The sequence below is a fragment of the Callorhinus ursinus genome, unplaced genomic scaffold, assembly GCF_003265705.2.
Source record: "Callorhinus ursinus isolate GAN/ISIS: 27379988/994484 unplaced genomic scaffold, GSC_fseal_2.0 scaffold59, whole genome shotgun sequence".
In the NCBI taxonomy this organism is placed as follows: Eukaryota; Metazoa; Chordata; class Mammalia; order Carnivora; family Otariidae; genus Callorhinus; species Callorhinus ursinus.
Window position 1 is genome coordinate 5,552,262 of NW_027397121.1, and position 21,671 is coordinate 5,573,932.

General features: G+C 53.2%; 1 protein-coding gene across 4 annotated transcripts in view; it reads right to left on the reverse strand.

Annotated features, from left to right (window-relative positions):
- SCUBE3 (signal peptide, CUB domain and EGF like domain containing 3) overlaps positions 1-21,671 on the reverse strand; it is a 33,042-nt gene that overhangs the window by 9,907 nt on the left and 1,464 nt on the right. For 3 of the 4 annotated variants that reach the window (XM_073884794.1, XM_073884795.1, XM_073884792.1), the window contains exons 2-8: positions 10,133-10,255; positions 8,401-8,526; positions 5,748-5,882; positions 5,272-5,397; positions 4,979-5,095; positions 2,822-2,869; positions 356-472 (exon numbers count right to left, since the gene is read on the reverse strand). In XM_073884794.1, coding sequence (XP_073740895.1) covers positions 356-472; positions 2,822-2,869; positions 4,979-5,095; positions 5,272-5,397; positions 5,748-5,882; positions 8,401-8,526; positions 10,133-10,255 — 792 coding nt within the window. The remainder of the gene's footprint in view (positions 1-355; positions 473-2,821; positions 2,870-4,978; positions 5,096-5,271; positions 5,398-5,747; positions 5,883-8,400; positions 8,527-10,132; positions 10,256-21,671) is intronic. The other variant, XM_025862502.2, reaches the window with a different exon arrangement.

Sequence of the window (21,671 nt, forward strand, 5' to 3'; positions counted from 1 at the left end):
TTATGGAACACATCTGTGACCTTGTACACACACAGTCAGGGCTCAAATATCCTCCTAGAGCCAGGGACAAATGAGAATGGCATGTTCATTAAGCAAGAGGGTTAGGGACCTGTAGGGGGTAGGAATGAGAGCAAGGAAAACAATGTAAGGTTGGGGCACTAAGGAGCTGGCCAGACTTTCGTGCCCCTTGAACTGAGGTGGGAAAGACAGACGAGAGACGAGCCTTAGCCATGCCCTTGGTTCTTTCTTATCAGGACAGCCCCCGGGGGTTGAGGAGCTCCCATAATAGGTACTGTATCTCTGGTCCCAACCTCGGCCCCTTACCCCGATGCTCTTGTCCTCTGAGAGCCCTTACCTTTGCAGGTCTTCCTGTCTGGCTGCAGCATGAAGCCCACGGGGCAGCTGCAGTGGACGCCCGTGGCTGCATCGTGGCACTTACTGTCACAGCCCCCGTTGTTGACCGCACAGGTCTCTGTTTAGGAGGGAGGCATGAGGATGGTAATTGGGTTACTGGCTTGGAGGAATCCCAAACTCGAAGGGAGTAGAGAGTGCAGAGGCGCGAGGGAAGGCCTCAGCTGCCTCCCTGTGCTTTCGAAGGAGCATTCAGTGGAGGCTCCCAGCCCCCATCCCCTCACAAGTGCAGCCAAGCAGTCCACTTCCCTGCCCCCTACTTGATTGAAACAAGGTGGACAGCAGTGAGGCAGGTACAAGCCAGAGCTGTCAGGCAGGAATGCGCTGAGGGGGTGGAGGAGGTGGAGCGGGGAGGGTGCAGGGAGGGATGGGAGCTAAGGAAGGGTGGTTCTCAGCCTCCAGGGAACAAGAAGGGACAGATAGGAGTCTCCTCCTTTTTCCGCCCACTGTCTCTCTGGTGTCAGGGTGGGATAGTCTTGGGAAGAGTGAGCCTAGTGATCCCTAAGACAGCTGAGGGATGGCCACCAATTCATCTTCCCTTTCCTCCTTGCTCAGCTGTCTTAAAAAAAGATCCCGGTTCCAGGCCTGACTGCTCATCCTCAAAGGAGAGGCACATACTTGGTCATTTCCCAGCCCCTTCCCGGCTACCTCCAACTCCTCCCAAGCCCTCCTTTTAGTTCCAGATGGAGATAAGCTGGCTGTTCTGTTGTTTTCCTTTCCTAATGGAGAGAGACTGGCTAGGTAGGAGATGGGGGGGCGGGGGAAGGAGAAGAATCCAGAGGATCAGGCAGGGTGTAAGAAGGTAGATGGGAGCCAGAGAACCTCAAAGCTAAGTCTCTTCTCTTGCCCCTTCTTGACTGGTAAGTTCTCTCTTTGCTGAGGGGGTCACAATAGGGGGAGTATGGATGGGTCACTCTCCCTATTGTCTGAATTCAGAGCAGGACATAAACAAGTTTCAACTGCAGCTCAGGAGAGTCAAGTAAGCCCAGGGGAAAACCATCAGTTCAAATAGTGCAAGGCCCTGACCCAGGGACTCTGGAGGAGGCATGGGCCATCCTCTGGGGGGCCTAGAGTTCTCCCATTGGAGAGACAAAACCCCAAGCCCTCTCCTAGGGAAGAAAGGAGAGTGGTTCTCTGAATCAAGGGAACTGAATGAGAAAAGCAGCCGAGAATACTATCATCTTCTTTCATCTTTGACTGCTAAAACCCAGGCCCAACCCTTGTTACCAAGGAGACCACCAAGGCAAGGGTTCTAGAAGAAGCCCAACGCCGCCTGTGGGTCCCCAGTCATGTCCTGGTTGCTCAAATGCCCAGGTCTGGGAGCAGCCACAGTGGGATCTCCTATGTGCCACTGCCCCCCTAGTCTCCTGTGATTCCCCAAGACCATGGGAGGAACTGGAAGGGAACCTTGAATTCAGGCTCCAAGCCTAGCCATTCCCTCCAAGAGTGCTCTTAGTATAAGAAGAGGTCCCCCAAGGCCTGGAGCAGGGGGAGAGGAACAGAGGTCCTGCGCCAGGACCAGGTAGGTTCGGAGGGACCCAGGGTGGGGAGCAGCGGAGCTGGTACGACGTCCATCCAGTTCAGACCAGGATGCCGGGCTTAGCTGCCCTCCCGTGCAGGGCAGCGTTTCACCAGGCCAGGGTTGGGGCGGCAGGATGGCAGAGCCTCAACCCTTTGTTCTTCGGGTTGCGGTATTAAGCCACAGTTTAATCTGCGCTTGTTCTGTGCCGGGCACTTAGATGCTCCGCACACACCGTCTCAGTGTTCCCAGCAACCCTAAGGGAGAACTCTGTCTCCCTGTCTACAGAAGAGTAAACAGAGGATCAGAGAAGAAAGTAGCTTGCTGGGGGTTGTACAGGTAGAAAGAGGCAGAGGCAGGATTCAAACTCAGGTCGGTCTGCATTCAGATGTCACGCTGGTGCCCGTTCCGGTGGGGCAGGATGGTGAGTGACGCCGCTGTGAGCTGGTGTGGGCAAGAACCCAAGGACACGGCCCCATGGAGGGGATGGCCTCGGACTCTACCCCACCCCTGTCTCAGCCACCTAACAGGCACAACGGGTGAGCTGGAGCTGCGGGGTCTTTTGCTGTGTAGAAGGCAGAGAGAGGGAGGGGGCAGATGGTGGGGAAAGGGTGAGGTGTTAGAGGGGGGGGGGGGGGGGGGGGGGAGGGAGGGGGGGGGGACGGGAAGGAAAGAGACAAAACCAACACGAAGGCTCCTGGGCCAGCTCTTGGGGACTCGGGTGTCCTGTCACCCAGTGGGCCCAATACCCAAGCTGCAGGGGAGCCCTGCTGGTAGGCTGGAGTCCAGTCAGGCTGGGCCCAGTGGGCATGCGGTTAGTGGGAGCCCCAGCGGGTTAGCCCTTCCCCTAGCAAGCCAGTGAGAGCAAGCGGAGAGAGCAGACATATTTACCATTAGAAACGGCCTGAGGGGGGATGTGCTGCTCTAGCCGCCTTTCCCCTGTTTGACATTGTAAAAAAGCTGTTTAGATGCTGGGCAGCAGCCACTGTGGCCCACTGGGCCCCAGTTCCCCCCCTTCCCTCCTCCACCCCTGTAGCCCCAAACCACTAGCCCCAAGTGATGAGCCCTGAGACTCCTACACTTAGCTCCCCAGCCTTGTCCTGCCCGGTGTCCTCAAAGAAGCCAGGCTCCCACCAGATGACTGATGGAAAACAGAGTCCCAGGGAGGGGCCGTCATGGGCCCGGTACCACACAGCATGCCAAAGGCAGAGCTGGGATGCAATCTCAAATCTTACACGCTGCCAAGCCCCAAAGGGTGCCCACCCTTTTGGCTAAACTATACTGCCCTCTCTGTCTCCCCACTAAATTTGAATGTCCTGGCGGCCCCGAACAATGACGTTTCCTCCTACCAGGGCTGGGGAGAAAAATGTGATTAGGGCAAGGCAAACTAAGTTCTAATGGAGAAGAGGGAGAGGAACTCGGGACGAATATAACTGTGAACCCTAGAGCTGCCTCATTTGCTCTCTTCTGCCTCGCTTGGCCATGGTCCAGAAGACAGAATGGGTCTCGCATTAGAGAAGAGCTCAAGCTTACTAGGGGTATTTTCAAAAGCAGCCATGCCCAGGACTATGTGAACAGAAGGCACCAGAGAGGGACCTGGCCCCACATTCATGGGTCTGAGCTCTGTCCTGATACGTGCAGCTTTTCTTTAAGGACCGCATGCAGTTTCTCTTGGGGGACTCTGGGGTTGTGTGAGTGTGTCCAGGGGATGGTGGGAGGTTTAGGAAGCAGAAGAATTCGACTTACGAGGAAAAAGATGAAAGGAGCTGGAACAAACCAGCCAGGAGAAGGCGACATGAAGACCTAAAAATGTCCCAGGGTCTTTAAAGGGTTAGTTTCAGAGGGAAACGTGTAGCGGGAGAGAGTTTAATTAAAGAAGTTTAGAGCCGTGTGTGCGAGTCTCTGGAACAGGTACTCAGAGGACACCTTTAAGAGCACCATTTGCTCCCCTGTTCCTGTGTCTGGGGGTTAGGGCAATGCTGTCTGCAGAGACGGGCGGGGTCTCTGGAGAGAGATGGGGAGAGTCTGGTTCTTAAGCCGAATGTCATGTCTCTGATGAATACACAGAGCGACTGTGTTCATGCTTCCTCGTCCTCCGCATGGTGTAGCACATGAGATGACCGGCGTCCGTAAATACACAGAACAAGCTCGCCCCTGCCTGGTTCCCTCCAGACACAGCCTTCCTCCCTGCCCAAACCCTTCCCTTTCATTTCCCACTTCTCCAGGGGCACGCCTTGTCCCATCGTCTTTCTCAGCACTCCGTGAGCACATAGTAATTGGCCTTCACAAAAGTCCTAAAGACAGAAGGGGTGAGGAATTATGGTACCTGACGGTATGTGAGGTAAGACCTAGGAATCCAGGAAAAGGGATCCAGGTGTTAAGAAGGACCCAACCGGGGCGAGAGGGATGGAAGGCTGGAGCTGGTGGGGCAGTGGAGGGCTGCAGGCAGAGGTGTGGAGGAGAGGGGAGGGGGTGCGGGTGCAGGGCAGGGGAGCGGGCAGGGGTACACAGGACGGAGAGGAAGAAGAAACCTGGAGCCAGGAAACCCCATTTGTCAGTTCAGGGCTGGTTGTTCCAGGAAGGGGCGCTGTGTCCCCCCCCCCCCCCCCAGTTCCAGAGCAGGGACGGTGGGCTGTGACAGCTCCCATCTTACCGCACGAGTCCCCCGGGACCTCGGGGCAGGCTCCGTCAGCCACGTGGCCCCAGCTCTCCTCCCCCTCTCAAGCACAGCCTTGGTCAACAAGCACCTCTGCTAATTATTCCCACTTTGGCAACACTTTATCCTGCATAAAGAGGACGGCGAGGGGCCCTCCGGGGGCGGGGCAGGAGAATGAGCAGCCCGGGAGGAGAAGAGGGTGAGGCCTGCAAGCTCTCAGGGTTGTCCCTCACTAGCCCTGGCCTTGTCGTCTGGCTCGTCAGTACACTCACCGGCCATTCTGCGCCCAGCACCAGGGCCCCAGGTGCTCCCCCCCGCCCCTGGTTCTCCAAGGCCCTGACCTCCACCCCCTCCCCATCCCAGGCGGACTCGCGTTCACGGGCCTCACCCACCGATGCATGTCTTCCCGTCGGTATGGAGCACGAACTTGACATGGCAGCCGCACCGGGGACCCTGCTCTGTGTCATCGCACGTGTGCTGGCAGCCGCCATTACCGTAGTTGCACGTCACTGTGCAGAGAGGGTGGGAGGCCTGTCAGCTTGCTGCTCCCTGGGCCCCAGCGTCCTCCACAGCACGGAGACCGGCCCTCTGCTCTGGTTGCCTCTCCCATGCTCCCTTTTCCTCCCACGTCTTGCTGCCCAGCGTCGGTGCGCTTCTCCCTCACTGCCATCCCCAGTTCTCTCACGTTTACAGTCCCGTTGGTTCTTGGTGAGCTCGAAGCCAGGGCGGCATTCACAGGCAATACCCCCTTTGGGAGTCTCCCGGCAAATGTGAGCACAACCGTGGTTCTTGTTCATGCAATTCATTCCTTCTAAAAGGGAAGAGGAGGGAGGTGAGTGCTCCGTATGCCTGGATGCCTAGAGGAAGAGGAACTAGGGGGGGCAGTGGGGCCTAGGAGACTGAGAGAATCCACTGAGGCTGCCCCATAGTAACCTCAATCCCACACTGATCCCAACCCCAAATGAATTCCCCCAGATTTTGCTCCAACACAGTGTCTGTCCATGGAGCCCTTAAGCATGTGACTGGGTTGAGGGACAAGAGAGGAAGGAGCTGGTGGAGTTGAGAACAGAGGGTGAGACCCAGGGGGTTTTGAGGGAAAACTCCACAGGTGGAGAGCAGCCTGGGAGTGCAGGGCTGGGCCCTCCCGGGTCGTGGGCTGACCTTCTGGCCGCTGGATGCAGGTGTGCTGGTTGTCGCTGAGGAAGAAGCCCTCCCGGCAGTGGCACTCATAGCTGCCCATCATGTTGACACAGCTCTGCTGACAGCCACCATTGCCCTCGGCACACTCGTCCACATCTGTGTAGGATGGGTGGTTGGTGAGGCCATGGGGTGCAGGCCGGGGTCCAGAGTATGCCCTGAGACTTCAGCACGCCCTCCCCACCCCAATGCAGCACCCAGCCTCAGGCCAGAAAGTTCTCGCTCACTCATCAGCTAATGTTCCACTGCTCTGGAAGAGGCCACCCTAAGAGGGCAGAGCTGGGGAGCTAAGCCAGTGGAAAGGGCACAGTGGCACCTGCCTCTCTCCAAGCGAAGACTTGCCTCCCTTTCCCTCACTTGTTGGAATTGGGTGTGAGAGCAGAAGAAATCAGGAAGGGAGCCAGGGCAAGAGGGAAGAGAGATGACGATACGGATGGGGATTGGTCAGGGAGAGGAGCTGGGGCAGTGGTTACAGCCAGGGAATGCAACAACTTGGAGCTGGCTCCAAGTGCAGGGAGAGCTGTGGCCATGGCGCTAGGTCTGAGGGGCGACGTGGGTAAAGGCAGCAAGCCTCAACTCCTTGCAGGGCAGGGACCATTTCTGTGGACAGGCCACGGCCCCATCCTTCCTACCCTCCCCCCATGCCTGGGCTTGCTGCCATAGTCCTTAGCCTTTCTCCTATTTTGGTTTAACAAAACAGTCTGGTAGCTTGGTGGGGAGGGGTAGGAGGAGAGCTGCCAGGCCACACCCTAATTACCACCCCAAATCGCCACCCCCAGGTCCCAGAGCCAAGCTCATTCTGGGGCTCCCACTTCAATGCCTGGATTCTGTCTCTGTGCTACCTACTGCCCTCCCAAGTCCCTAGCCCTTCTCGGTTTTCCTTGGCCCAGCAGGCATCCGGGAGTCTCCAAACAGAGCGGCTGGGATTTGAGCTCCTGAAGCCCTCATCTGCCGCTCTCTTCCCATCCTCTCTGCTGAGCCCCGAGACCCTGTCCTTTCCCCCTTCTGGCCAAGGGCAGAGAGGCATGGATCCAGCAGGCTCCTGCCTGAGAGAGGTACCTGTTGTAAAGCCAAGGAGATACACTTTCCTTTTCCTTATACCTGTCCCCTCCCCTTCTCTCACTGCACCCGACTTCTTCCCATCCTCGTCTGTCCTTTGTTGCCCCATCCTACAGTCCATCCTTCTATTTGCTCCCTTCTAGTGCAACCCTGTGACTTTGCTACTCTTTAGCCAAGTTCCTTCCTCCAATTCTCAGTGGGGAAACTGAGGCCCAGGGCATGGAGGACTTAGGGTTGCCCTAAAAGCCAAAGGTAGAGTTGAGACTTTGAACCCCAACCCTAAGGGTAGGGTTAGGTAGACCTTTGCTCCCCCTGCCTCTTCCCGTACCTATTCATTCCCTTGCCCTCTGGTTGGTTCTCCCCAAAATGCAGGGAAACAAGACTTGGTGAGAATCAGGGGCTTAGAAAGGTCAAAGGCAGCCAAAGAACTCAGAAGCTGATGTTTTCCATCCTGCAGGAAACTCACTGTCCTGGTCAAAGTGTCATAGCTTCTCTTTCTGAAGGAGTCCTCAAAGAGGCCCTCACAGGTGACTGGGCAGAAGAGAAGTGAGGTCCTTCCCTGGGAGAAGAGGTGGCCAGGGCTGGGGGGAAGGGCCCAGCACGGCTCAGGCTGTAGAGGCCTGGGTTGGGAATAGAAACCTATAAGCCTGGTCCAAAGATGGGATGTGACTGGGTCTAGAGGCAGCCCTGCAGGAAGGAGGCTCTCCTAGACTAAGGGAGCCTCAGATAATTCATCGGTTTGGTCAGGTGGAGAAGCAGCCTAGCTGCTCTTCTGGGCATCATTCCTCTTCTTTTCATTTCCTGCTCTTCTAGTCTTCCAGTCTCCTGCTTTTATTTTGACACCAGAGAGGAAGAATTTGGAAGGCAGCTATGCTCACCACTATACCACCAACGCAAGAGGAAGAATTTGGAAAAGGACCCCTGGCTTCACATTTCAAATCCTTTTCTGCTATGGGCTTCAGTGTTTCTACTTGGGGAAGAATCTGACACGGTCCCAGTAATTTTCCAAAATGATAAGAGACCAAAGTTGAGTGGAGTTGCCTAGAGATTCTCCTATCTCTGACCCAGCTCCTGGGTCAAAGATCAGGTCAGATTGAGGCCTGAGAAGTGAGGAGAGGGAGAGCCTGGAGATTGCAGGACAAGCTGGAAGAAAACCAATCTTTAAGGGTCAGAGGCTCCCCAGGACCCAGGGGAGCACCACCACCATCACCACCACCATCATCATCAAACATTCCTCCCATTTATTGAAGTGTAGAGCCAAATTACCTTCCCACCATGCTCTGCTCCCTAAGGCTACACCTACTATTGTCATCTTCTGGCCCTTGCCCTGGGAGCACTTTCTAGCAGCATCTCCTCTGATGTTTTTCATCCAGCAGCAGGGTTATTTCATCCTCAGCGCCCAGTCTCAAAGGGGAGGCTGACCTTATTCTCTATTTTGTGAGAATGCAGCTTTTCGATCACCTTCCTCTCCTTGCCCGGGAAGTGGGAAATGCTGGAAACGCCTCCTTCCCCACAAGACAGCCCCTCTGCCCACACCTCCTCTCCCTCCTTTGCTTACCCAGACAGTTGTGTCCGTCATGTGCCAGGTGGAATCCATCATAGCAGGTGCATCGGTAATTGCCAGGGATGTTGACACAGTCGTGCACACAACCTGCATTATCTTCTCGTTCACACTCATCCACATCTGCGGGCAAAGAGGATCTGAGGCAGCTGGCCCACCAGCATGCCCCCCACTGTCTACCCCTGGGCTCGGCCCTGTGGTGGTTTAAATATGTATATATGTGTATATATATGTATCTTCTCTGTGTATGTATGTTTACATAGTTACTTTCATAGCCTACAAACCATTTTGCATTTTACTATTTTTTTTAAAGATTTTATTTATTTATTTGACAGAGAGGGAGGCAGCAAGAGAGGGAACACAAGCAGGGGGAGCGGGAGAGGGAGAAGCAGGCTTCCTGCGGAGCAGGGAGCCCGATGCGGGGCTCGATCCCAGGACCCTGGGATCATGACCTGAGCCGAAGGCAGACGCTTAATGACTGAGCCACCCAGGCGCCCCGCATTTTGCTATTTTCATCTAAACTTAAGTCATAGGGGCTCCTGGGTGGCTCAGCTGGTTAAGTGTCAGACTCTTGATTTTGGCTCAGGTCATGATCTCAGGTTGTGAAATCGAGCCTCGCATCAGGCTCCACGCTGAGCATGCAGCCTGCTTAGGATTCTCTCTCTCCCTCTCACTCTGACCCTCCCCCGCCCCTCTCTAAAAGTAAGTAAGTAAGTAAATAGATAGATAGATAGATAGATAGATAGATAGATAGATAGATAAAATATGAGGCACCTGGGTAGCTCAGTCGTTAAGCGTCTGCCTTCAGCTCAGGTCATGATCCCAGGGTCCTGGGATCGAACCCCACATCGGGCTCCCTGCTCCACAGGAAGCCTGCTTCTCCCTCTCCCACTCCCCCTGCTTGTGTTCCTGCTCTCACTATCTCTCTCTGTCAAATAAATAAATAAATCTAAAACATAAAATAAAAATAAGCTTAAGTCATAAACATTTTCATACGTCTCCACCCAGTCTTTCTAATTACCGCTGTACATAGTTGCAGAATATTCCATTGTGTTGCTATATCATAACTTATTCATCCTTTATTGTCAGATTCCTTCCATTTATTTTACTATCATAAATAATGCATAAAGAACATCTTCTCCTGGATATTATTCTGTTTCTTTGAATTTCCCTTGAATAAGTCCCTAAGAATAAAATTTCTGGGTCAAAGGGTATCAATACCTTTTAAAAGTCCTGCTAGGTACGTCAAAATCACTTTTCAGTCTATAATGTCACCAAAACTTAATGAGTGTACCTTGTCCACTTAAGTCTTACCAACACTGAAGGTCATACATTGAAAATAACATCTAAGCATGCTTTAATTTGCACTGCTTTAATTATGAGAGGGGAAGAATGTGTTTGTTTACGGTATGAATTTCCCCTGGGGTAAACTGTCTGTTCTCATCCTATGTGGGAATGGTAGAAGGGCCTAAAGATGGAGGTTCCAATGTCAGGGCACCTCAGGCCTTAGTCCCATGATTCTGACCCCCCACCCAGCCAAGCTGGGAGGCTGTGAACTATTCGCACCAGAGCCTCATCTAGGCTCTATGGTGCCGTCCCGGGGGAAAAAATAGCCACCCCTCCCAACCCCCTCCCCGAGCCCACAGGGATTGCAGGCCTTACTGTCATGTGCAGTGTGGCTGAGGGCAGTGGCACTGATTCCCCCTCTCGGGCGCCCTCCCAGCCTCACCTTTGCAGTGTTTACCATCCCCTGTGTAGCCAGACTTGCAGATGCACTTGTAGGACCGTGGGGTGTTCTGGCAGATCGCATCGATGTGGCAGTTGTCAGTCCCCTCCACACATTCATCCACATCTGGCAGGGGCAGAGGGGGCGTGTGAGACCTTCTGTCAGTGCATTCCAAAGGGTGTCTTGAAGGTGGTTCCCCAAGGGCAAAATCCCCTCTCCTCTAAAATAGAGATAGTGACCCCTCCAAGAGCAGGTGCTCTTCCAACAACACCCTTCTGATTTCAGAGTGGGTCGACTCTGTAATTTCAGGAATTCAAAAAGCACCCCCACTCTCCTCAGAAATACTTAATCCATAATGACAGCTAAAATTCCATCATTTGAAACACTCCTCTTTGATTTAAAAACAAACAAAAACCCTTGGACTGAGTAACACACTTACCTTGATTAGAAATATTCAACTTAGTGTGAATTAGTTTACCTCTCTTAGAAGGCTTCAGGCGGGGGTGGGGGGGGCATGGGAACAGTGGCCTCTGGGAAAGTGGCAGGGTCCAGTGGCCCTCAGCAATGGAAGGAGGAAGAAAGGGAGAAGATGGGGCACCCGAGAAATCCTCATCTGTCTCAGTTCTGCTTGAGACCAGGCCTGCTCCCACTTGCCCACCATGGCACCAAGAATCTTTAGAGGAAAGAAGTTCCATCCTGGAAGATTTCCCTCGGCCCCTGTGCTGTCCACAGCAGAGGGACCAGGACCGGGCAGGGGCTGGTACCAGCAACTTGAAGCCTGATCAGTGGGGCACTTGTGGCTCTCCAGCTAACTCCAGCTTGTCCAACCCGCCACCCTGAACTCTCCCATCTAACCCAAGGTGCTCCTCTCCCTCCTGGCTCTCACTCTGACACGAGGTACTCCTCAGAGAGCTATGCTAAAGGAAGAGGCCACCCAAGATCTAGCAAAAAAGAGGATGGTTCTGAAAGGACAGAGCAAAGAAAACTATTTATCATCTTTGGGCAAAAGATTCCAACTTCTGGGGCAACATTACGGGGTGCATAAAGCAGAGCTAAAATATGGCAACATGTTGCATTCAGTTGAAAATGTTTTACAGGGTGTATTTGTGAAAGGTACTATACTGAAGCCTGTGGAGGCCCCGAGGTGACTTGGCCCAGCCAGAAGGAGAGACAAGTAACATGAGGCAGGGTGTAGTTGAGTGCTACAGAGACATTAGACATAAGGTGAGAGGGTCCTCAACCCTGGCTACACATCATCAGAGTTAACTCCCCTAGGAGATGCCCAGCGCCATCCCCAGTGGTCCTGGTCAGTGAGCCCACAGTATTTTTCGAAAACTTCCCAGGTGAGTCTAACATGCAGCCAGGCTTGAGAATCTCTGTGAAAAGGAAGATCAGAGGAGGAAGAGACTACTTCTAGCTGTGAACTGGGGAACCCAAGTGTAGCGGTAGCCACCTGCAAATAAAGAAGTGGGATTTGCAATCAAGACAGTGGACTGTAAAAAAAAAAAAAAAAAGAGTGGACTATAGTGTTGCCTGGCTTTTGTTAAAATGCAGATTCTCAGGCCCTATCGCCAAGCTACAGAATCCAAATCCTTAAGGTGCTTGATACATATTTTTACAGAATGTGAATGAACAAGTGGACCAGTAATCACTCCAATTTATAGATACCCAGGAGTCCTAGCTTGAAACAGTTAATTGTCCTCTGCTTTCATGTTTCAAGAAGTACTTTGGGGGCAGGACTGAGGCTTCCTGGGATGAAGAAGAGAATTGAAATTTGGAAGAGTGCCCCCAAACATCCGGCCTCAAATCTTCTGGACTTCCATTCAGCTCTGCACTCTACCTTCCAACTGTCTTGGACTCCTCTGCAGCAGTCCGCCACGCCCAGTCATTCCAACCGCTGTAACTCACACTTACTCTCCACCTCCCTCAGGCTCAGTGGTCATGGTGTCTCTGCCGGCTGGCCCACCCCTGGGAACTCATCCCCAAATGAAAGAACAGAGAAGAGGGGCATGAACACTAGTGGAGGGCAAGAAGGGTAGTGGAGAGTAGACAGTAGGAGGCTGCGTGGAGTATCAGTAGGTCCAATGAAGAAATGTACTCTCATTACAAGAGCCTAAGCTCTGAAACCGGTCAGTCCCAGATTCAAATCCAGCTCTACCTCTCTAGGGAAGCTTTTCTGATTCTCTTATTTCTTCCTCTTTAAAAATGGGGATAATACCTCCTCGTGAGAGTCTGTGAACAGTTGATAAGATAATCTGTGTCAAGTTCCTAATAAAATATCTGGGAAATAGTACGGAAGCTGGTTCAGACAACAGATGCTCTAGGACTGTGCTGTCTATGATGGTAGCCATGAAGCACATATGGCTATTTAAATTAATTTAAAATTCAGTCGCTCAGTTGCCCTAGGCCAAGTGCTCAATGGCCATATGTGGCTAATGGCCACCACCAACGGATAGCACTTTCAGTATCACAGGAAGTTCTATTGGAGCACCGCTCTGAGTTAATAAGGGATACACCTAGGCCTGGGTAGACCAAAAAACTTCCTGAGCAGTGGGATTCAAGTTGAGTTTTGGAGACTGGATCAGCATTTGACCGTCAGAAGAAGAAAGAGGAAATTTCAAGTGTGGTTAAACACATGAAGAAAAACAAGGCACTCAGAGATTCAAGTCCTATTCTCTGTCCCCACATTTATACACGCCCTTGTGCGTCTTCGAGGCTGGCCTGGGACATTGGACAATCCCAGTGACTAATGATCATTCTGTCCATCCTGCTTTGAGCCCTCTTCTGTCTCTCACCATCTCTTCCCCCGCAGCCAGCCGGGCAATTTAGAAATCCACTGGGAAGCCCTTCCTCTAGGTCCATCTCAGAGGGACATGCCTGTCTCCGAATCATTGGGTGATTCGCTGGCGTCTGCACCAGGCCATCTGGGCTCTCAGTTCTTTGCTTTGCCTCCATCCAGTTCAGTGCTCGCTAGGACCAGAGTGCCCCTGATGCTGATGGCAGCAAACCCAGGCTTCCCGGCAGAGCCCGTAGACCCTTCCAGCAGCTGGGCTCTTCCCAGCATCCTACCCACTCCCTCATCGCCCTGCTCATGGTGCTTATCCCTCTCCAGCCAAGAGTCTCTGCCCTGGAAGACTCATCTCTTACCTCCTCCCTCTACAACGTCTAAGTGTCCTGCCCTTGTCCGAGCATTCACATACATCTCATTCTTCACATTTGAGATGCAGTTCTCTTTTCTCTAGCCACACTGTTACCGGCTTCCCCGATCGGGTTCAAAATTGTCTTCCCCAAAGCTCTTCCTGCTAAGCCCCATTCGTAAAGGGTTCCTGATCCCAGGGGACTCAGCCTGCCTCCGCTCACTTGCTGCCATTGCTGAGTCCTTCTGCTCATGCTGTCAAGCCCTCTTGTGTGGCACGTATCAGCTTCCCTCACTTGGCTAGTCACTCATTGAGGACAGGACCTTTCAACCATTTGATTGGAATCTTTTGAAGCAGTTCAGGCCTAAAGCAGAGCTCTGAGGGGCGCCTGGGTGGCTCAGTCGTTTGGGCGCCTGACTCTTGGTTTCGGCTCAGGTGATCTCAGGGTCGTGAGATTGAGCCCTGGGCCTGCTTGAGATTCTCTCTCTCCCTCTTCCTCTGCCCCTTCCCCCTCTAAAAACAAATAAACCAAACAGCTCTGAAATAGGGCCCCCCATTATATCCAGTGTCTCCTCCTTTTGCGAGTTCATTCTTTCAGAGCTCCCTTCCACCACATCTGCCCACCCACGATTTGTCCATGCAGGGATCCCTTCGATACCCATAGGCACAGTCTCATCATATCTCTGAGGGAGCAAGTATTTACTGCTGGCCTGACAAACAAGTTGATGCTAGTTGGACATGGATTGGTCTAGACCGGTGGTTCTCAACCCTGGTTGCACACTGGGATTCCCTGGGGGCCTTTGAAAAAATGTGGTTGTCTAGGCACTCTCCTACACCAGCTGCATCAGGATCTCTAGGGTGAGGCTGGGCTGGGCTGCTATCTTCCTTTCCCATCTCAGATAATATGAATAGACCATTTGCCCGAGCTGGGAAGACACTGGGAGCAGCAAGATGACAGAGTGTTTGAGAAAAGGGATTCGGGAGTGATGCTGTGTCAGTGTAAACGCCAGCCCCACCCGTGTCTGTGTGGTCCTGGGCCAGCTTCTGAACCTACCTGTCCCCTGCTCTGTAACCGCATCTCAGAATAATAGCACCTCCTCATGGGGCTGCCGCGCGCATCAAATGAGTTAATACTTGCCAAGTATTTAGCACTGCAGTGCAGGCATATCGGAAGTGCTGAGAGAGGTCTGCTATTTTTGTTCCTTCTCTCCAACTTTCTCCCCAGTATTGTTTCTGAACCCCCTTTCTGCTCCTCCTTCCTCTTACCAAAGCCCCATTTCGGGCCTCGTGTGGGGCCGTGCAGTGCCAGGAGAGCATGTGATGGTACAGGGAATGTTGGGGAGACACATCCCCGAAGGTACCTTCTCCACTGCCTTCTCTGCCCATGCTCGGAACTGCCCAAAGAGGAGGGTGAAGTGGGTGACAGGCCAGTTGGGAACCAAAAAGCAGCCCTCCACGATCCCCTGTGAGGGCTCTCCTTATGTGCCTTTACCCCCACCCCAGGTGCAGGGCTGGATCAAAAGCTGAACTGGGGGACAGTGGCAGCCGCAGAGATACCCCAGATGAGTCAAGACTTCCTTGCCTCACCCTACCCTGGCATGAATGCATGGGTCTGTAACTGCAGCAGCTTTCCCAGTGCCATCTGACATTTCTGCTGGATTTGCTTCCGTACCTAGCAGAGCCCTCCATAAACTCTGGCCAATGGAGGGGGGGGGGGGGGGGATGTGGGGGTGGTGTTTGGAGGGTGAGAGGGGCAGACCGGACCAGAAAGGGTGGATTGTTTGACCATGGGTAGTCCTAAGATTCCCTTCTGAGGATGGGCAAGTATACCCCAAAAGGGAAGCAGGAGGACCCCAAAGGAAACACTTCCATCTACTTCAAAGTTTTGCCCAGATCCAGCTCAGGAGTAACAACAAATGGAAATGAGCAGAATGCAGGCTGCAGATAAGCAGACACCCCTAGGGACAGTCCACCCCACCCGCTTTTACATTACCACAGTAGTTACCCTACCACTCACAGCGGCAGATTTGCTGGGCCCAGTGAGGAGGTCCAAAGCAGCCTGACTGGTGTCCTAATGGGCCTGCATGACTGTGACATCCTTCCTGCCCAAACCAGGTTAGCCCCAGGTGATTGGGCTGAGTGCAGACTCTCTGATTGCCTGACCAATCACTGTCTTAGGATGCCTCTTACATGCTGCCTTGTACCATTATTTAACTTCTAGTGCATGTGTAGTATCTTCCTCCAGAAGCCTCCCTGAGGCTATGGCTTCTGAATCTTTGAAATCCACATGGCAGCTGGGAGCTGATCATATGCATTTAGCCATTCAACAAAGAGTTCCTAAGCATTTGCAACATGCCAAACACTGTGCTAGGAGCTAGGCATCCGGCAGTGAACAAGACAGACTGATATACTGAAGGCATTTAGTAAATATTCGTAAAACATTTACTCAGATGGGTGGATGGACGGACAGACGGATGGATGGGTTGGCGGGTGAATAGATGAGGTCCGTATTTGTGTCATCTTCCCAGTTCTCTGTTACCACAAGGAAAAACTTCATTTTCCTGTGACCCCACAGTCATTCCAGGTGGATGGCAGTCCTAGGAAATTCAGTCTTAAATTAAGGGTAGGGGGATAGGAAACTCAGAGAAAGTAAGAGACCCACTTAAAGGCATCCATTTGGTGATGCAGAGGCCAGAGAGACTGGGAACAATGAATCCAGGGTAGGATTCGTAGGGAATCCTATAGGACCTGTAGGCTCTCAGGGTCTTCAGATATTATCTGGAGCTGCTCAGGCATCTCTTTGGAGTATCCTTGTCCAATAAATGTTCCCCGGCCTCAGGGCTAAGTAGCACTTGATGATGGGGCACCAGGGTCCACCTGAGACCAGCACACCATTGCTGCTCCTGGTCAGTTCTCTTAGCCTTTCCTCCATGTTGCCTCCCACATTGTAAGTAACACCCAAAGTAGAACCAGCCTGGGCTTCGGCCATGACACCCTGACCTGCATATGTGTGCATGTGTTCTCCCTCTAGATGAAAAGGGCAACTAGGGTAACTGGCTGAGCCTGGCTTCCCAGCTTGGGCTTCTCAGGCTATCTTCCCGACCTGGAACCCCAGGCTGAGACTCTGTGACCTCAGCTGGAGCCTGGGCCCATCCTCGGCCTGGACAAAGCATAGGCAGGGGTAAGGAAGGCCTGGAGAGAGTCCAGGAAACCGCACAGATGACCCCAAGGAGAGGAGACAGAGCACTTTCTTCTCGTCAAAAAAAGGACCCTTTTTCTTATATAGCTGAGCCTGCTTGACTGAAGAGCCAGGAAAAGCAGTTGGTGCTCAGTGCCTGGAGGGGAGCAGGGCTGAACCTGAGAGCTTTGTCACCCATCGAGAGGCCTTGATGAGTTTCTCTAAGTCCTACCACCTTATCCCTAAACCAGCTCCTTGCTCATTTGAAAGTACCCCAAATGGACAAGAATTTTCTCCTTTTCAATGTGGATGAAACCAACCCTGAGTCAGAGGCCTTTAGAGGATGGGTAGGTAGGGGATCCCCGGGTAGGGAGGAAAGAACAAAACGCTGGAGAGAGAGGGGCAGGCAGGCAGGCAGTGGGCCAAGGAAGGTTCCAGTTTCATGGTTATCCGTCTTATCTCTTTACACAGATGGAGAAAATGACAGCATGAACAACGATGGTGTCAGATGGTGCATAATTACGTGTGCGGAGCTTTCACCCAGGCTATTTCACATGGGCCTCAAATGGCCCTGTCTCTCACTACATAGATGGGCAAGTGTGAACAGCTTGTGCAGAGCCAGACCCCGGGTCTTCTGACTCCGAGTCCAGTGCTTGCTCACTACACACTATCCAGAAACACCCCAGGGGAGGAATCCCTGCCTTAGTCATTGCCGTGCCTCCCCTGACCCCAGCTCAGCAGGGACACATAACCATGGAACGGCCCGGAACTGACAGGTGGATATTCCTGGTCGGAGAGCCAGAGCAGGGATGCGGATGCTCTGAGGTTTGGGGCATGGGGGTGGCTGGAAGGAGGGCAGGGCTGAGTGGCAGGCAGGGAAGGAGGGCAGTGCGCCATGGTGGGCGCATACAGAGCTGCAGTGAGGACGGGGTGGGCAGGTGTCTCCAACTGGGATTCACTATGCTGGGCCAAGCGGCTGGTTAGAAACAAAAACAAACACCGGGATACAGGTTCCTGCTGTTAACAGCTTCAAACCGCCAGAGGAAAACTCCAAATAAATATAATTAGAAACTTGTAAAAACGTCCTCTCTGTAAACTTGCTCCCCAGGGTCTAGCCTTTAAGCTCCCCCTTTCTTCCAGCATCCCCCCCCCCCCCCTCCATGCCCCCATACCCTGACCCTCCACCCTCACCCAGGGATTCCTTAGATCTCTTTCCTTATTCTGGATCTTCCCTCCAGCCCAGCAGCTCCTGCCCAGGTCTCTACTCAGCGTGGTGCCATCAGGGACCAGATGTGGACAGCCCTTGGCCTGGAGCTCTGAAATCCAAACCCCACAGCTCTCTAGGGCTACGGGTACAGCCGCAGGGAAACCATAGGTAAGAGCGAGGGCCACAGCGCCCGATTCAGGTGTCACCTCTTCACCTCTGTGGCCAAACCCAACAGCAACTACAAAACAGTACTTTGGTCTGAAAGCGGGAGATGTTTCGGCTGGAGCAGAATACAGAGGGCCAGTCTTGGAGCTGAGAATAGACCACGTAGGACCAGGGACTGGGGCCTCAGGGCCCTGCCTAGATAGTATTCAGTTCCCAGAACACAACCATTGCAGCTCCCTTACCCAAAGTGGCTGGATATACACACATTCACGCACACATGCACGCACAGAAACACACTTGTTTTGTAGGGGCTCTTTCCAGGGGGAGAGACTCTACTTAAGGATGCAGAGCAATTGGGTACCTGGGGCCCCAGGAAACTGGGGTGGGGGGAGAAAGGAGGAGTAGCCATGACAGACTCGAGCAGGGAGTAGTAGAGGAGGGCTCAGGAAGCATAGGGCCTGGGTGTTGGGCGGGAAGGCCCAAAGAGGCCTGGGGGCAGGACCGAGGCTTGCTATAGTGTTTTCTGCCTTCCAGCAGGAAGGATTTCAATGAGATGTGCAGAATCTGAGAGCAGAGAGGGACCCTCCTGATACTCTAGTCCATTTTACAAGTGAGGAAGGGAATTTCAATGATTTCCTCAAAGGCCCCAAAACTCGGCTCCGCGTCTACCAACCCACTGGCACCAAACGCCCCACCACATGCCATTTGGAGCTGGCCGTATGCGGGCGTGGGAGGAAAGTGGCCAGTCTGGTGACAGAGGGGCCCATGGGGAGAGGGGAGGGCCTGTGTTCCCTCTTCACCCAGGCGCCTATCTCTACCCCTCAGACATCCCCGAGTTAGCCGTTGTATCACTTCTCCCCGCCCAAGGCCCAGCCGTCCCTCTGTTTCCAGACTGCTGTCTTATAACTGAACCTGAAGAGGCTGTCCCCAGGCCTGGGCCTCTTGCGGGCACTGCCAGCCTCAGAGCAGCTCTGCAGTTTCCAGCCCTGACAGGGACTCTTTCTTAGAAGTGGTCATGTGCTAGGGGTACAGGACGTCAAGGGAGGCCCACACCCTGACACACGGGGACCAGAGCTGGGGGCAGGGACTGGGGTGAGTTCAGGCAGCAAGCTCCTCCACCTCCATCTTCGCAAGAGGGTCTGAAACTACCCGTTCCCTTCCCCCACCCTCAATCCAAGGCACTGGACCAAGCCATTCCATTTCTTGACTTCTCCAACGAAAACAAAACGCACATTGCCCTGCTTCCCTTTTCCTCTCACCGGAGCACTGCGCACGCACACACGGGGCGGGGGGGGGATACACACACACACACACACACACACACACACACACACACACACCCTGAATCATGCACACGCACGCTCGCACGCCCCAGTGAATGCACACCTCGCATTCCCAAACTCACACCCAGGGCCGGCTCCTTTTACAACAGGTCCCGGCCGCTCACATCTCAAACCGGTTCTCATGCTCTCAGATTCCTGAAGGTTTCAGAAAACAATCTCATTTAGGGGTGGCTGATAACTTTCTTTCTCTGCCTGTCGTAATTCTGGCCTTGGTGTCTTCCGCTCCCCTCTCTCACATTCCACTCTGCAGAGACTCAAGGAGATGAGGGGTAAGAAGTGGAGAAGTGTTCCCCTGGCCCCAGGCTTTCCCCACCTCCCCAGGGGACATGTCACTGAGAGAAGAGAGGTCAAAGGGATTCCTGAGGAATTTCTAAGCAGTCCATCCCCCTTCTCCACCCTTCTGGAAAAATGGAGGGGTGGGGGGAGACAGGCTTAGAAGCAACTGATTGAAGATCAGGCTCCAAGAGTGGGGACTGACTCTCTCTCTCTCTCTCTCTCTCTCCAGTGTGGCCTGGGGCACGGGCAATAGCCGGCTGCCCACGGGGCCACCCTCACCCGCTGACACGGTTATGGTTTTCATTTCATATTTTGGAGGGAGGGGCTAGGAGGAACAGTCCCCTCACTGTAAGAGCTGGCCACAGGAGCCCAGGGAAGCGGGGAGGAGAGGAAATAGCCACATTAAAGAGGAAGAGAGGGGTGGGGGAAAGAAAGAGAGAGACACACATACACCCAGACAGAGACCCGGAGAGACACGCGGAGACAGAGAGACACTGTTTGCCACCAGATGAACGCTCTCAGTCCCAGGGATGGTGTTACTTGGGAACTCTAAATACACGACTTTATCAACATTTTATCCCTAATGAGAAGAGAAAACAACCAGGTAAACTAAACGGCCAGGCTGACTCTCCCTGAGCCCGCCCTGGGGACAAGTTTTCCCCGGGAGGCCAGGAGACCTTTTCATTCAGCTGTAACCTGAGCCTTAAGCAAGGATTAGGTCTTTTTAACCACTGCTGCACACCCCCCCCCCAAAAAAAGCAAAGCAAATTAATGCTTTTAAGTTAACAATTATCTTGGTTATCCAGTCTGTCTACTTTAAAATACACAGACAGGCACTTGAACAACACTCAAAACCCTGTACCCTCATGCTCACTCACCCCCAGTCACACAAGCTTACCCACCTACTCATCCACAGCCAGTTCTCAAAGACACGAAAACCTTCGTATCCAGGCTTAATAACCAAGTCACAAGAGACACAGACACCCAGCTGTATCACCCGTGGGCGATGGCGGGGAACCTCTCTCTCTCTCTCTCTCTCACACACACACACACACACACACACACTCACCTGCACACTCAGGGCTCCCTTCCTTGTCCTTCCCTGCCTCCCTATCCCTTTCCACTTTGGTTCTTGGGGGGGAAGGATGGAATCTCTGGAAAAAAGGCCCTGAAGTATAGTAACTGTACACAAACACGCACACACACGCACACACTCGCACACACACACTATACCCAGAGGTATAATAACTGCGCAAGATATTTGCCAAGAGTCTTTGCAGTTTAAAGACACCCACTAGAGCTTCGATTATAAGCACGTGGCATTGAAGACACACCTGCTGGCCCTGGTGATACCCAGGAGATATGTCTGGGAGCGAGGGATGGCCACAGCACTCCATCTAGGGGTAAGGCTGCCCTGCCCGGTTCAGTGCTTGTCTTTCCCAGGGCATTGGCCTGCAGATTTGGGTCCAGAGACATCCCTCTAGCCCAACAGACCTGTCGTTAGGCAATCTCTGGCAGACCAGGTTGATACAGTTCCTGAACAGCAGCGTCAAATGTAGCTGAAATGACAGGCTTCGAGTCCATGCCAGGCTAGACTCAGGGATCAGAAGGAAGGAAGAAACACAGATAACTGCGGCCCAGTCAGGGCGAGTGACTGTGGCCTGAATATAAGTAATGAACAAAACTATGAGGATGTAAGTTCCTTGAGGGCAGGGGGCCTCCAATCTAGCTGCACCCCCCCAACAGCACCCAGCAGGGTGTCTGATGAAAGAGGGAGCCCCAGAACACCTTGGAGGGATTTTGAATCCTTCCATCCCTGAAGGATGAGCTGATTCCGCGCCCCCCCCCCCCGGCACCTGTCCCTTCTAAGAGTCTCCATCAGCCCTGGGAATCCCCTGAATATACTGTTTGCTCCCCCTTTTGCCCCCAGCCCCCCAGTCTCACTAGGCCACTACAGACACTGGCTCCAACTTGAAAGAGGCCCTTATCTTGTCTCTAGATTACTGAATGAAATCTGTTCCTTCCTTCAGACTAAACTCCCTAGCTAATTCCATGTTATGAGTAAGTCAGCACACACTACAAAAGCCAGCTTTGTTTATGAAAACACAAGCAAATCCACAGTGGGAGAGGGGCTGCTTCCAGGCTGGGGTTGGGGGGGGTTGGTGGTGGCAGTGTTAGTGGGCTGTCTGGAACCAGGACTGGCGAAGAGGCAGTTTGGGGTTGGAAGGGGGTGGGG